The 17,656-nt window shown below is 39.0% G+C and overlaps 1 protein-coding gene across 3 annotated transcripts in view; it reads left to right on the forward strand.

The window, feature by feature from the left end:
• sina (seven in absentia) overlaps positions 1–12,705 on the forward strand; it is a 271,097-nt gene extending 258,392 nt beyond the window's left edge. For 2 of the 3 annotated variants that reach the window (XM_071668054.1, XM_071668055.1), the window contains exons 5-6: positions 3,848–4,026; positions 6,289–12,705. In XM_071668054.1, coding sequence (XP_071524155.1) covers positions 3,848–4,025 — 178 coding nt within the window. In that variant the 3' untranslated portion in view covers position 4,026; positions 6,289–12,705. Of the gene's footprint in view, positions 1–100; positions 299–3,847; positions 4,027–6,288 lie in introns of those variants that run through there. The other variant, XR_011713486.1, reaches the window with a different exon arrangement.
• The last annotated feature ends 4,951 nt before the right edge of the window (positions 12,706–17,656 follow it).

Raw genomic sequence — 17,656 nt, forward strand, 5'->3', positions numbered from 1 at the left:
CTGGGATATCTCAGGATGGTATTTACAGTGTGATTATATATATAATAATTTCTTAAATATTAATTTGCAAAATATTTTGTGTGTTACTTTGCCCATACAGGGGGTGAGGTGCTGTCAGTGGGCTGAACCAGGGCATATGAAGTTGTCAGGGGAAACCACGGAAAGATCTGTGGGGCTTGTCTGTGGATAGGGGGCTGTGGTTTCGGTGCTTTATACATGACAACTAGAGTGGATGTGAGCGAATAAGGCCACTCTTCTGTTCCTGGCGCTGCCTTGCTACGCGGGAAACAGCGAACAAGTATGAAAAAAACTTTGCTCCTGTGTATACATTTCAGAAATCAAATTAAAGATAGGACGCTTTTTTGAAGCACAATTTGGAAATAAATGGGTACGGCAAGGGGTTAATCATATCAGAGAGTCACCTAAGGGCAGAATCTTCCAGGCTGTAAAATAGCAGTCTACCAGCCATAGAAAAGGAAATCCCCCCCCATCACCACTCTTACTGGCCTCCTTCCCTCCTCCTCCTCCTCCTCCTCCTCCTCCTTCTCGAATGGAGCTTGTTACAGATCTTTTTACTCTCTTAAACGTTTTCTTAACTCCATATTACGGCTATTGTGTATGCAAAAATAGGGCAAAACAGCCATTTAATTATTACAAGAAAGTCAGTTTAATGGTGGTTGTGTGGATAGTGTATTGTGGAGGAGTGTGCACAGAGGGAAGGAGGTTGATGGACCAACCTAATCGCTTGCCTCCACACCACCCTTATCTCCCTACCTTGCCATTGAATATGGTTTTATATTTAATGTCTTATCAGTGCTACTTTACAATATCTGCATTTTCAAAAAGCATAGTAATTGTGTAAAGCAGTCATTTATTCATACCAGAAAGTTATCTTTTGTGGCAGTGTATGTGTGTGTGTGTGTGTGTCTGAGGTGTATAACAGAGTTCATATGAATATTGAAGGAGGCTGGTAGACTGACCTACCCACTTGCCTCCTCACCACCCTCACTCCTCTGTTGCCATTTGATATTATAAGTTGTACTATTGCTGTTCTTTGAATACTTTTAAATGATTAGTCATCATATGATGACTTGCACTGCATGGGTGCTAAATTTTGTGGACTTTGTTGAAACCCCTTAAAAATACGTTGATACTTGTATGGCTGCTAAATTGCACATTAGTCAGTTAAAGTGCATTCTTCACCCTGGAAACTTTTCTGGACTGTAAATACTTATATGATTAAATCTGAATATAAAATCATTCTTAAATACATTTATGTAAACAAGTAAATAGTAATCATAAATAGCAATTAGCATCATTCAATAAATTGGAGTAATAAGACTAGTCCCGCATAACCTTCCCCCTTTTTCATCCCTCCACTACCCTACCACTGCCTCTGTCCACTTGGGTATTTACACATTAGCAAACCACAGCCATGTAAGTTATGTTAGTGAAATTTTTTTTTTATGATATCCTCTACTTTTACATGTATTTCTTAATAATGTGCCATTCTTCAATATGCATCACAAGGCAAACTTCCATTTACATACTTCCTCCTTTCCAAAACCTTCCTTCACCTCCCTCTGCTGGGTAGCACTATATCACAGCCCATTAAGTCATGTAAGATAACTTGTTTGTATGTATCTTCTACTTTTTCTTATACGATGTATCTTTAATATTTTCATGGGAAACAGGAAATTAAGGGCCTTATTTTTTTTTTATGTTATGCCTCACAAATAGAAGTCAGTGTATCATTTAAGGGTTAAAATAGCATAATGATAGCCATGCAAAGTATTAATATGATTGCAAAAGGTCAACTTAGTGATGATGTTTGAGCAAATGAAAGTGTGTGCCATACAGGATTGTAGTTAACTGTATAAGATGATTGATCTTTTACTGTCATTCTGTATTACTACAGGTACTCCATTTTCTACAAGTACCTGTAAAATACCCTTTAGGATAAAAAGTAATTAAGGAAAAATGGGGGAGTATGGTAAATGTCAAGTGATTGGCAGTAAATCATGAGTTTGCTGGTTGCATCTTTCATAGTGTACTTTCTGCCAAATGCTTGGCAGATGACATTCATTTCAGCACATAATAGTGTAAGGAGGAAATACTAAAACTTACTGTGTTTCCTGTCATATAAGATGAACTGCCATATTTTTTAACACTGTAACATTGTGAGAGCATGAGACTGATGAAATAAGTTTAACTGCAGTCATAATTACATACTGTAATTATTTTGATTTTTGTAAATGTCTCTGTCCTTGTATAGTTCCCTGTTTTTTTTTCTATTTGTGTAGTAGAGAAGTTTTGTGTCTGTGGGTCCTTGTCTTTTGAACTAAGCTGTTATAAAAGTTTTTAAATTTCTCAATGCTGTCAGCACTTGTAATGTCATTGCTTGTTCCATTCTTCCACCAGCATAACCCTTTTTAACAGTTGCTTTGCTGCCTTGCTTAGTTTCTTTTGGCCTTTGGTTGCATCTTTGCAAAGAGGGGGCAACAAGGGGCCATGAATGGAGAACTGTTTGCAAGGGATATAAACAGGTTCTTTTATAGTGTCAGGGTATTGGATGATTTGAAGAAATAGTGAATGCTGAAAGTAAAAAGGGGGTTTAAGGATTGTTTGATGGTAGTCAGTAAGATTTAGAACCTCACCAGTGTGGCTCTCATACTATGCAACACTCCTAAGCGAGATATCATTGAGAAGGCTAAACCTCCTGACCCTCATCTGACACATACTTTCTTATTGTTACAAAATTTTATACCAGATAAACAAAATGTTCAGCTTATGTTTGGACAAATTTTAATGATCTAAGGAGTGATCATTAATCATGGCGATCTGTTGATGTAGATGTTTGAGGACAATATGAGGTGTGAGGTGATTTGATCGAGTAAGTAATGAAAGGGTAAGAGAGATGTGTGGTAATAAATAGAGTGTGGTTGAGAGAGCAGAAAGAAGAGGGTTTTTGTAATGGTTTGGTCACTTGGAGAGAATGAGTGAGGAAAGATTGACAAAGAGGATATGTGTGTCAGAAGTGGAGGGAACAAGGAGAAGTGGGAGACTAAATTGGAGGTGGAAAGATGGAGTGAAAAAGATTTTGAGCGATCGGCACCTGAACATGCAGGAGGGTGAAAGGCGTGCAAGGAATAGAGTGAATTGGAATGATGTGGTATACCGGGGTCGACATGCTGTCAGTGGATTGAACCAGGGCATGTGAAGCATCTGGGGTAAACCATGGAAAGTTTTGTAGGGCCTGGATGTGGAAAGGTAGCTGTAGTTTCGGTGCATTATACATGACAGCTAGAGACTGAGTGTGAACAAATGTGGCCTTTGTTGTCTTTTCCTAGTGCTACCTCGCACACACACAGGGAGGGGATTGCCATTTCATGTGTGGCGGGGTGGCAGCAGGAATGGATGAAAGCAACATGTATGAATATTTACATTTGTATATGTCTGTGTATGTACATGTATGTATACATTGAAATGTATAGGTATGTATATGTGCATGTGTGGACATTTATGTTTATATATGTGTATATGGGTGGGTGGGGCCATTCTTTCGTCTGTTTCCTTGCGCTACCTCGCTAATGCAGGAGACAGCGACAAAGTATAATAAGTATAAATATATATGTTCAGGCCCCAATCACTCAAGATCTTTTTCAGTCCATCCTTTCACCTCCAGTTTTGTCTCCTGCTCCTCCTTGTTCCCTCCACCTCTGACACATAAATCTTTTTTGTCAACCTTTACTCACTTACTCAATACATTACAAATGTATTATTTGAAAATGTCTAAGTTTCTAGGTTTATGTAGTTTACTCTCATCACATATTTGATTTTCTTTCAGATTGGAATTAAATGGTCCTCGGCGTAGATTAACATGGGAAGCCACTCCTCGATCGATACATGAAGGCGTCCAATCAGCAATCATGAACTCGGATTGTTTAGTGTTTGATACTTCCATTGCCCAGTTGTTTGCAGATAATGGCAACCTTGGTATTAATGTCACGATATCCATGTGCTGAGGTAAGGTGCTATACTTTCAGTACCTCCATCTACACAGTCCCCGAGGCTTGAACCATGATCATGAATTCATGAAAAAAAATTTGACATGCATCTGTATGTGCCATTCTTAAACTGAAATCTTCATACTTTTGAATATCTTTAAGTATGACTACTACTTAATCCCTTAACTTCTAACGGGGGTATCCTTTCCAACCCATTGAATCTCAGGTTTTTGAATTGTTTATAAGATGTATTTAACTGTACAATTGCAAAGAAATTCATTTAAATGAAGAAAATCAATGTAGGAGCATATTTCATCCTTTTCTATTACTATTATTATATGTAGAGGTTTTATATTAGTTTCAGCACAATGCAGTAAAATGTGCAGGAATGCAGGCTAAGTGTCAAATGAGTTGTCACAGCGCATTTTATATTATTCATTTATTTATTTATTTTGCTTTGTCGCTATCTCCTGCGTTAGTGAGGTAGCGCAAGGAAACAGACGAAAGAAATGGCCCAACCCACCCACATACACATGTATATACATACACGTCCACACACGCAAATATACATACCTATACATCTCAACGTATGCATATATATACACACACAGACATATACATATATACACTTGTACATAATTCATACTGTCTGCCTTTATTCATTCCCATCGCCACCCCGCCACACATGAAATAACAACCCCCTCCCCACTCATGTGCATGAGGTAGCGCTGGGAAAAGACAACAAATGCCACATTCGTTCACACTCAGTCTCTAGCTGTCATGTAATAATGCACCAAAACCGCAGCTCCCTTTCCACATCCAGGCCCCACAGAACTCTCCATGGTTTACCCCAGACGCTTCACGTGCCCTGGTTCAGTCCATTGACAGCACGTCGACCCCGGTATACCACATCGTTCCAATTCACTCTATTCCTTGCACGCCTTTCACCCTCCTGCATGTTCAGGCCCTGATCACTCAAAATCTTTTTCACTCCATCTTTCCACCTCCAATTTGGCCTCCCACTCCTCCTCATTCCCTCCACCTCTGACACATATATCTTCTTGGTCAATCTTTCCTCACTCATTCTCTCCATGTGACCAAACCATTTCAAAACTCCCTCTTCTGCTCTCTCAACCACACTCTTTTTATTACCACACATCTCTCTTACCCTATTATATGATTGATTTTATCTGCATTGCAAAATTGATTACTGATTCTTATATTTTATCTATGAAATGATTTTTATCTTGTTATAAGCAGTGTCATTCATGTACCATGTACATTTTTTCATAGCATAATTATGAAAAATTGTATGATTAGCAACTGTACCAATCAAATGCCGTATTGTCAAAGTCAGGCAGGTGCTGATAACACCATCTCCACTAGTCCTAGAAACACCTCCTGCCTCATCTTAGTCAACCTTCATTGCAGAAAGAGTCACTGTTGAAAACCAGCTGACATATATAATCAACCAAATAAATACAGTCAGCCCTAGCACACCGAAGGAAGGATTGGGTGTACTTGCATTGATAGAGAAGAGATGGAGACAGGCATTAGTGATGGAGATAAGGCAAAGTGGTAAAACATTTACCACCCACAACCTACAACTACCATTACACCTCATATGAATTACGTGATGACTTTCTCATCATTCTTTTTTTTTTAAGACAAGTTCTTCCTTCAATCAGAATAGGGTATTGGATGAAGAAGTGTAATTCTTCTAAAATGTCTAGAATTTATAAGTAAGATTAGCATGAGATCAAAGGATAAATCACTAGATGCTGCCTGAGGTTTGATTACCGACCATTTGCAATAAAAGTGGTTTGTGTATGAAACTGGAAGAGGGAATAGAGATTTGATTCTGTAGAGAGTTAGCTTGATGTGTGTAGTGAGTTGATTTTACGTGTGAACTTATGTAGTAGTTCCAGTTCTTTTAATCTCGAGAACATGTATTTTTTCATTTTGCACTATAGCTTTATGTATTCAGTTGGTTTCTTAATACACTAATGTAATATTTTTTTCTAATGTTTATATTTGCCAGAGGTTACTGGAAATTTTGTACATTTGTTCCACTGCATTTATATGGGAATGGAGTGAGGAGGATAAATGATAAATGAATTATACATTTAGCAATAAGCCTGTGCTCAATAATCACGTTTTGTATTTTTATAAAGTAATAGGAATTCTTCTCCATTAATTCCTAGAACATTCAAAGCATTCAACAACTGTATCTGCTTCTCTAAAATACATCACTTATTTTTTTTCTTTTCTACTTTTACAGAAATCTTCCCAACTGGACACAAGAGATCACTGCAAAATGCTGATTTTGCTCAACAGTTTGAAGAAGGCAAGGAATGGCCTTCATGAAGTGAGATTTCAGCATTTACTTGGCCTTAGCCATAATTCTCCATGTACTGATGGAGGAAGAACATGGCATGAGGCACTGGGGGATCCTGACACACATTGACTTCTAAAGTCATTTGCATGTGAAATGGATCTGAACTAATATGTATGTGTCTAATTCTGTTACATTCTCATAAGGGTTGAAGTTCCCCTTGGTGCCATGTAATATGGGGAAAGAAAATCCTGTGAGAGGTACAAGGATATCAAACCAAGAACATTTGCAATTCATTCTGCTTACATGGATGTAAGAGTCCACATTGTACATAACATTTTGGAAGGGATGTGAAAGAAGGCATATTATTCTGAATAATTTTCTATCCACTATAACTATTGTAAGTACATTAGATTCATTTTTATATCATTAATTTATTTATTTAGTGTCTTGTAGTTTTATAGTGCACTTCAATATGTTTCACTGTTGAATGGATCAAGTTCATTTATAGGCAGCACTTTAAATATTTTCCTAATAAATCCCAAATGTGGATCAGATTGATGAAGATTTTAGGCTTTCATGTTTGAAAATTTTATGATTGTTTTCTTATATTCACATTTTTCTTCCACAAAATGATTCTGGGACTTAGGTAGAAAGCTTTGATTTTTCATTTTATTGCAGAACATTTTCACTGTATAATTTTAAAAAATGAACTCGCAGTAGTGGCAAATGTTTATTTCTGGTTAGATGTATGCATATACCTCTTGAATACAGCCAAAGTGTATGCCATAATATTTTATTTAAATGGGATGATGTGACCATCTGCTGTGTATTATTATTCAAAAAACTGTGCTAATCTTTTAGCTTTCAGAGGTTAAAGAACAGTTCCTACTGTATACACAGACATATTTTTTTCATGCAGATTAAGAAATATTTTTCTCAATGAATATGGGGTTATGTATCCTGTGGTAAGCTGAAACTTTCTTCCTTTCTTATTTTTTATCTACGTCTTTAAATATATTTCTATCTATATGGGATACAGGAACATGTTCTGTCCTTTAGCATTTTCATTTTATACCCAAACTAGCCGACCCTTCTTACCTGGTAAGGAACTACCTTATGTAAAGGGAAGTAGCATAATCAGGTATTCATTCTCTCTTTCTGTGATCTAATGTACTTAGCAGTGTAATACACCTGTAGCTTAAACTTAACCCTAATACAGTCTTGGTACAGTCTGGACCCTAAACATTTCCCACACTATTGTAACAGATATGAAAGGAGTCAGTGCTGTTTAGTTTCCCTCTCATTGTTTTGCAGGCCTCATTTAAACCTGAGGATATTGACATGATTATAAAAGTTTTACTCATGAAGATAAGCAAAATTTTTTTGAATAGCTTTTCTAAGAGTGCCAGATTACTCCAATTTTACTTTTAAGCTGTAGAACAGTATATTAATGATGGAATAACCCTTGGGTATGATGGCATGAACTTTGACATGTCACTTGGTTGGCCAAAATACCAAAGGGTTGTATTGTCATGCTCAGGGGTCATATCATCCTTAAGGGAATGAGAGAGAAAGCTGATGGCTTTCAAAGCAGTTACAATGTACAATGTACTACACAAAAACATCTAAGCCTTTCAAGCTAACATTTTTTATGCAATTTCTTTGTGGGTCTGCATTCCACAGAGCAAGAAGGAATGGCACTCTTTAGTGAGCTTATGATAAAGGGATATGCTTTGGGCACACCACAGTGGATAAAACCCTGCCAACCTTTGCTACTCCAACTGTACTGTCAAAACTTTTTGTACCAAAATGCTTAGGACCAAGGGCCTTCTGGAATAGCAATTTTTCCAGTCCAAGCAATACCCTCTAAGCAGAGCTTCTTTCTTGTACCTCATGATTTATTCACTATTTACATACTTGTCATGTCATAAGTCAGGAAAATGGGAGTGTCAAAATGCACACCAACTAATGAAGAGTTAATTCACATAAGTAAAAATTAGTTAGATATGAATATTTTAAGAAGATATGAGGGGAGCAAGAATACTTCTCACAAATTCACAGTGTGTTGTAGAAGGAGGCCAAACAAGGTGGGAAGGGGGGCTGAAAATGCCCCCATCTCTCTCTTTTTTTCCTTAAAATGAAGTAACAGAGAAGGGGGCCAAGTGAGGATTTTTCCTAATAAGGCTCAGTCATCTATTCTTGATGCTACCTCGCTAATGTGGGAAGTGGTGAATGTGTTAGTTGAGATGTAAGTTTGAATGGAGAAAAATTGGAGGAATTGAAGTATTTTAGATATCTGGGAGTGGACTTATAAGCGAATGGAACCATGGAAGCGAAAGTGAGTCATAGGGTGGGGAAGGGGGTAAAGGCTCTAGGAGTGATGAAGAATGTGGAAAAAGAGAACATTATCTGAGAGAGCAAAAATGGGTATGTTTTAAGGAATAGTAGTTCCAGTAATGTTATATGGTTGCAAAGCATGGACTATAAATAGGATTGTATGGAGGAGGGTGGATGTGTTTTGAAATGAAATGTTCAGGGACAATCTGTGGTGTGAGGTGGTTTGATCAAGTAAGTAATGAAAGGGTAAGAGTATGTATGGTAATAAAAAAAGTGTGGTTAAGAGAGCAGAAGAGGATGTGTTGAAATGGTTTGACCACATAGAACAAATGAGTGAGGAAAGTTTGACAGAAAGGATAGATGTGTCAGAGATGGAGAGAACAAGGAGATGCGAGAGACCAAAGTGGAGGTTGAAGGATGGAGTATAAAAATTTTGAGCGTTCGGGGCCTGAGCCTGCTGGGGGTGAGGTATCACGGAATAGAGTGAATTGGAACGATATAGTATACTGGGGTCGACATGCTGTCAGTGGACTGAACCAGGGAATGTGAGACATCTGGGGTAAACCATGGAAAGGTTTATGGGGCTAGAGACTGAGTGTGAACAAATGTGACCTTTTTTTTTTTCTTTTTTGTCTGTTTTCCTGGTGCTACCTTGCTGATACAGGGGGTGGCAATGCTGTTTTCTTTGGGGCAGGGTGGTGCCAGGAATGGATGAAGGCAGGCAAGTATGAATATGTATGTATGTGTTCATATGCACTTTGTCCATATGTATATGTATGTGTATGCATGTATATGTATGAATTGGAACGATGTGGTATACCGTGGTCAGTGTGCTGTCAGTGGATTGAACCAGGGCATGTGAAGCATCTGGGGTAAACCATGGAAAGTTTTGTGGGGCCTGGATGTGGAAAGGGAGCTGTGGTTTCAGTGCATTACACATGACAGCTAGAGACTGAGTGTGAATGAATGTGGCCTTTTTTTTGTCTTTTCCTAGTGCTACCTCGTGGGATGTGTATGTGTGTGCTATTTCATTTCTGGCGAGGTGGCGATGGGAATGGATGAAGGCTGCAAGTATGGATATGTACATGTGTATATATATGTCTTTGTATTATCCCTGGGGATAGGGGAGAAAGAATACTTCCCATGTATTCCCTGCGTGTTGTAGAAGGCGACTAAAAGGGAAGGGAGCGGGGGGCTGGAAATCCTTCCTTCTCTTCTTCTTTTTTTTTTTTTTAATTTCCAAAAGAAGGAACAGAGAAGGGGGCCAGGTGAGGATATTCCCTCAAAGGTCCAGTCCTCTGTTCTTAATGCTACCTCGCTAACGTGGGAAATGGCGAATAGTATGAAAGAAGGAAAGATGTCTTTGTATGTATGTGTATGTATATGTTGAAATGTATAGTTATGTATATGTGCGTGTGTGGATGTTTATGTATGTACATGTGTACGTGGTTGGGTTGGGCCATTCTTTTGTCTGTTTCCTTGCACTACCTCGCTAATGTGGGAGACGGTGATTAAGTATAATAAAAATGAAAAAAATAATAATGTACACATATATTCATGTATGTATATGTGTGTATGTATGAGTGGATGGGTCTCTCTGCATCTGTTTTCTGGCCCAACCTCACTGATGTGGGAAATGGCGATCAAGTATAACAATAAAATCAAATATATGTACATACATTTACTTACAAATAACACTCAGATAACAAGCATTAAATAGTGGCAGCTGAAGCAAATAAAGTTCAGACTACAGAAGACCATTTAGCAGAGTTGAAGGAAAGGCTACTGGAGACTTCAGGGAAATCATATCACCATATCATCAAGTGTAGACACAACAGTCTCGTAGTGGTCATTATCAGTGTCACTTAATTAAGAAAGAATTTATTTTCATCTATGTATCATCAACTAAAATACTAGAAGAGGAGCTTGGAGTAACAGAAAATTGCTGAAAATAACTTCTTGATGCTTTAGTAAAAAAGCTTTGCAGTTATCTTAATCAAACAGTTTGTTTTACCCCAATGGTCTTATTCTGCTCTCAGTAGAGCAGCAATATCCTACTGAGTTAGTACTTTCATGAAATGTAATCAAATCACCTTTCAAGATATGTTCCCTCATCCACAGATTTTCCAAGCACATAAGTTTGGCATATGTCACTGTGAATAACTGGCATATTACAGACACACTCAATCCAGTTTATAGTGGGTCATGTTCATTTCACTTTTTTTTTTTTTTTTTAGTACACCAGCCCTATTATGTCTAGATTTTTCTTGATTCATGCAAAAGCCTTTGAACTCACCACAGCCTTTATCAGCAAACAACAATGGGCTAGATTTCTGCCAAGCTTTTTTGATTGCAGAATATAACATGGAATCCTAAGCATGTGCAAGGCACGACCCTGGAATCTTTGATTATAATATCTTTTGAAAAAATCATTTTTAGTCCTCTACTTTGCACATAAATTCTCTATAATAATGAACTGCTCAATTCTCATGCTTCTCTGCATCATAGGCTTATACAATTATGTGGTAGAATTTGTGGCACAAGCATTCCTTAAAAGTGAATCCTCTGCATCTAGGTGAGCTGAACAGATATCGAGCAACAACACAGCCTTGCAGTTGCCAGTGTTTATCATCCTAAGAACAAAGTAGTGACCAAGCCAGTCACTTGTTAACTCTTACATAATATGTGCTCTATTATTAGACTGATAATGTACAAAAAGAACTTTTACTACAGTGGAGGTGCAAGGCCAACATATTTTTCCAATTAGGAGCATCTGCTTATGAGTGCTGGCTGTATTGACAAAGATCATTACATTGAGCCTTTATTCAAAAGGTCACTCTTTCATTACTAGTAACCACATTATTATGTGACAGCAATAGCTAAAGAGATGTTTCCATGGTGCTATGGATTTGCTCTGCATTGGTTTTATGTTCATGCACTGACTTTGAAAATTCAACATTTTTATTTGTAGCCTTACTTTCAATAGAAACCTTTTCATTTAGAGCCTTCAAGATGTTTTATCACATACTAGTTCTTGATTTATTTAAACCATTCAGTGGAATATTCTTAGAAATTTATATTCATTTCTTCATGATACCGTTGGCCTTCTCATTTGGTACTGTACCAGAGATGAGAGCACATTCATGTAATCTCTGAATGTGCTATACTTTGGGGCTACTTCAGTTTCTCATTAGTTTATATAGCCTTACTGGAATCACTCTGCTTGCAACTTGAATTTTCATCCAGTGCCATAATATAAACTGTTCTCACATCCACTTCTTATTCTTGAAGTTGAGCAATGCTCACACCATGGACCAAATTTTTCAGTTTAAAGTTTTTGTTGATGGTTAATGTTTTTCACCTGTCAGCACTGCAGCTCAATTCATTATGATCCTTGTACTCGCAGCACTTACACTAACTCTGGACTTGACAATTTCTTCATTTGAACGAGACCGTAATCTTTTTTTTTTATTTCAAAATTAGTATTAGCACCATTTCATATGTTTTAACCACAGCCAACATTACATAAAAATTGGTTTTATAAAGGGGAAAGTATTACTGAAAATTATGAAAGATTCATCTTTGAAGATCACAAGTCATTGAATATTTATGCAGGAACAGACTGATTTCGTTGGAAGAACAGAGGCTGTACAGCATATTTTTGAAAATGCCGAGACGATGCTGGATAGATTATATACCAGAATGTCCCAGGTCATAAATTATTTTCCTAAACAGACAAATTTAGTACAAAAAGTTTTGACTATGTTCTTCAGATCATTACTCACAACCCATTGTGTATAGGGTTTCCAGAGAAACCATTTGGGCACCCAAAATGCATCGTCACAGTTCACTTATATTACGTTCAACACTAATAATCAGACATGTTTCATATATCTGAGTGAGTCAGAGTACATCTACAGAAGTATTATAAGTAAAGGGATGTGAAATTTGAATGTGGATATGCACATATGACCATTGAATATTGTAAATACTGTATATGAATATATTTGATAACTGCTCTAATCACTAAATTATCCTCCCTTCAACAATTTATTTTATGTAGGTTTAATGTGTTGGTGATTTGCACTCTGTATTTCATCACTTTAACTTCCTTCTCCCAAGACAAATAGTAATCATTAGGAAACAGACTTTTATCCTTTTTATCGTAATGTACAGGCCCTCCAAAATGAATTGTGGAGTTTTACTGAAAAAATTCCTATCTTTAAGAAGTATAAATTAGAATAGCAATTAGCTACAGACCACTTAGTCACAAGCCGCAGTTAGTCTTCTGAAAACAGTTTTCATAAAGGTAGCAGTTGTTAGGCAGCCAACGACCAGGGAGGTATATTACCAGTACTACCCACCTGGGCATGAGGAGGTTTAGTGACATATGCTTCGTGAGCCAGCACTTTAGTGGATGTCAAGTTGCATTCCTCTAACCCAGGTAGCTGTCTTTTCTTTCCACCTCACTTACATGTGGACTATTGGCATTCTGTCTGCAAACATACAGTCTATCCTTATCATATGTAACACTTGACAAAACTTAACTCACACAGCTCATTCTTCATGACTAGGTTTTCCTGCGGTGAGCATTATGTGCTAGCCCTGTCTTTTGGCAAAATGGTAGGGGCAGTAGATAGAAGTAGTACGTAGGAAGATTTAGGCTGGAGCATTAGGTAGTAACATTAAGTAGTAGTAGTAGGTAGGGGCATTAGGTAGTAATTAGGAACATTAGGTAGGAGTTTCTGCAAACACTGTGCTAGACTTTCCCTCAGCCAGTGGCCCGTTAAAGGTGAAGCACTAAAGGTTAAGAAGCAGCACTGGAGTTATTTAGTTATTTTACAGTTACATTCCCTTACATATATATTTAAACTTGCATCCCAACCAACTTGTCCCTCAACATAACAATCTTGCTTTTTTTCACGTTTACTTTCAACTTCCTTCTGTCACACACTACCATACTCAGTCACCGTCTTTTGTAGTTTCTCACTCAAATCTGCCACTAGTGCTGTATCATCAGCAAACAACAACTGACACTTCCTTGGCCCTCTCATACCCTACAGACTGCATACTCACCCCTCTCTCCAAGACTCTCACCACCCCAACCTTAAACACATTAAACATCTTCACCTTTGTTAGGCTGTATGATTACCAGTTAAAAGAACAGAGTACAGTCTCATCAAAGAACTTCTCACTTCAAAGGAGTCCATCCTACCTCTGCTACTGAATGTGCAGCCTTAAGCAGGAATCCCTGGAGAAGGGAGTCCCAGGGTTCTACAATAATAATAATAATAATAATATATTTTTTTTTTTTTTTATTATACTTTGTCGCTGTCTCCCGCGTTTGCGAGGTAGCGCAAGGAAACAGACGAAAGAAATGGCCCAACCCATACACATGTATATACATACGTCCACACACGCAAATATACATACCTACACAGCTTTCCATGGTTTACCCCAGACGCTTCACATGCCTTGCTTCAATCCACTGACAGCACGTCAACCCCGGTATACCACATCGCTCCAATTCACTCTATTCCTTGCCCTCCTTTCACCCTCCTGCATGTTCAGGCCCCGATCACACAAAATCTTTTTCACTCCATCTTTCCACCTCCAATTTGGTCTCCCTCTTCTCCTCGTTCCCTCCACCTCCGACACGTATATCCTCTTGGTCAATCTTTCCTCACTCATCCTCTCCATGTGCCCAAACCACTTCAAAACACCCTCTTCTGCTCTCTCAACCACGCTCTTTTTATTTCCACACATCTCTCTTACCCTTACGTTACTCACTCGATCAAACCACCTCACACCACACATTGTCCTCAAACATCTCATTTCCAGCACATCCATCCTCCTGCGCACAACTCTATCCATAGCCCACGCCTCGCAACCATACAACATTGTTGGAACCACTATTCCTTCAAACATACCCATTTTTGCTTTCCGAGATAATGTTCTCGACTTCCACACATTCTTCAAGGCCCCCAGGATTTTCGCCCCCTCCCCCACCCTATGATCCACTTCCGCTTCCATGGTTCCATCCGCTGCCAGATCCACTCCCAGATATCTAAAACACTTCACTTCCTCCAGTTTTTCTCCATTCAAACTCACCTCCCAATTGACTTGACCCTCAACCCTACTGTACCTAATAACCTTGCTCTTATTCACATTTACTCTTAACTTTCTTCTTCCACACACTTTTCCAAACTCAGTCACCAGCTTCTGCAGTTTCTCACATGAATCAGCCACCAGCGCTGTATCATCAGCGAACAACAGCATTTATGGATCTGGAGAAGGCATATGATAGAGTTGATAGAGATGCTGTGTGGAAGGTATTAAGAATATATGGTGTGGGAGGCAAGTTGTTAGAAGCAGTGAAAAGTTTTTATCGAGGATGTAAGGCATGTGTACGTGTAGGAAGAGAGGAAAGTGATTGGTTCTCAGTGAATGTAGGTTTGCGGCAGGGGTGTGTGATGTCTCCATGGTTGTTTAATTTGTTTATGGATGGAGTTGTTAGGGAGGTGAATGCAAGAGTTTTGGAAAGAGGGGCAAGTATGAAGTCTGTTGGGGATGAGAGAGCTTGGGAAGTGAGTCAGTTGTTGTTCGCTGATGATACAGCGCTGGTGGCTGATTCATGTAAGAAACTGCAGAAGCTGGTGACTGAGTTTGGTAAAGTGTGTGAAAGAAGAAAGTTAAGAGTAAATGTGAATAAGAGCAAGGTAATTAGGTACAGTAGGGTTGAGGGTCAAGTCAATTAGGAGGTAAGTTTGAATGGAGAAAAACTGGAGGAAGTAAAGTGTTTTAGATATCTGGGAGTGGATCTAGCAGTGGATGGAACCATGGAAGCGGAAGTGGATCATAGGGTGGGGGAGGGGGCGAAAATCCTGGAAGCCTTGAAGAATGTGTAGAAGTCGAGAACATTATCTCGGAAAGCAAAAATGGGTATGTTTGAAGGAATAGTGGTTCCAACAATGTTGTATGGTTGCAAGGCGTGGGCTATGGATAGAGTTGTGCGCAGGAGGATGGATGTGCTGGAAATGAGATGTTTGAGGACAATGTGTGGTGTGAGGTGGTTTGATCGAGTAAGTAACGTAAGGGTAAGAGAGATGTGTGGAAATAAAAAGAGCGTGGTTGAGAGAGCAGAAGAGGGTGTTTTGAAATGGTTTGGGCACATGGAGAGAATGAGTGAGGAAAGATTGACCAAGAGGATATATGTGTCGGAGGTGGAGGGAACGAGGAGAAGTGGGAGACCAAATTGGAGGTGGAAAGTTGGAGTGAAAAAGATTTTGTGTGATCGGGGCCTGAACATGCAGGAGGATGAAAGGAGGGCAAGGAATAGAGTGAATTGGATCGATGTGGTATACCAGGGTTGACGTGCTGTCAGTGGATTGAATCAGGGCATGTGAAGCGTCTGGGGTAAACCCTGGAAAGCTGTGTAGGTATGTATATTTGCGTGTGTGGACGTATGTATATACATGTGTATGAGGGTGGGTTGGGCCATTTCTTTCGTCTGTTTCCTTGCGCTACCTCGCAAACGCGGGAGACCGACAAAGCAAAAAAAAAAAAAAAAAATATATATATATATATATATATATATATATATATATATATATATATATATATATATATTTATTTATTTATTTATTTTGCTTTGTCGCTGTCTCCTGCATTTGCGAGGTAGCACAAGGAAACAAGACAAAAGAAATGGCCCAACCCACCCCCATACACATGTATATACATACACGTCCACACACGCAAATATACATACCCATACATCTCAATGTACACATATATATATACACACACAAACACCTACATATATACACATGCCCTTAATTCACACTGTCTGCCTTTATTCATTCCCATCGCCACCTCGCCACACATGGAATAACATCCCCCTCCCCGCTCATGTGTGTGAGGTAGCGCTAGGAAAAGACAACAGAGGTCCCATTCGTTCACACTCAGTCTCTAGCTGTGAAGCAATAACGCCCGAAACCACAGCTCCCTTTCCGCATCCAGGCCCCACAGAACTTTCCATGGTTTACCCCAGACGCTTCACATGCCCTGGTTCAATATATATATAGAGTTGATAGAGATGCTCTGTGGAAGGTATTAAGAATATATGGTGTGGGAGGCAAGTTGTTAGAAGCAGTGAAAAGTTTTATCGAGGATGTAAGGCATGTGTACGTGTAGGAAGAGAGGAAAGTGATTGGTTCTCAGTGAATGTAGGTTTGCGGCAGGGGTGTGTGATGTCTCTGTGGTTGTTTAATTTGTTTATGGATGGGGTTGTTAGGGAGGTAAACGCAAGGGATTTGGAAAGAGGGGCAAGTATGCAGTCTGTTGTGGATGAGAGGGCTTGGGAAGTGAGTCAGTTGTTCGCTGATGATACAGTGCTGGTGGCTGATTCATGTAAGAAACTGCAGAAGCTGGTGACTGAGTTTGGTAAAGTGTGTGAAAGAAGGAAGTTAAGAGTAAATGTGAATAAGAGCAAGGTTATTAGGTACAGTAGGGTTGAGGGTCAAGTCAATTGGGAGGTAAGTTTGAATGGAGAAAAACTGGAGGAAGTAAAGTGTTTTAGATATCTGGGAGTGGATCTGGCAGCGGATGGAACCATGGAAGTGGAAGTGAATCATAGGGTGGGGGAGGGGGCGAAAATTCTGAGAGCCCTGAAGAATGTTTGGAAGTCGAGAACATTATCTCGGAAAGCAAAAATGGGTATGTTTGAAGGAATAGTGGTTCCAACAATGTGTTGTATGGTTGCGAGGCGTGGGCTATGGATAGAGTTGTGCGCAGGAGGGTGGATGTGCAGGAAATGAGATGTTTGAGGACAATATGTGGTGTGAGGTGGTTTGATCGAGTAAGTAATGTAAGGGTAAGAGAGATGTGTGGAAATAAAAAGAGTGTGGTTGAGAGAGCAGAAGAGGGTGTTTTGAAATGGTTTGGCCACATGGAGAGAATGAGTGAGGAAAGATTG

Source organism: Panulirus ornatus, chromosome 12 (assembly GCF_036320965.1).
Source record: "Panulirus ornatus isolate Po-2019 chromosome 12, ASM3632096v1, whole genome shotgun sequence".
NCBI lineage: Eukaryota > Metazoa > Arthropoda > Malacostraca > Decapoda > Palinuridae > Panulirus > Panulirus ornatus.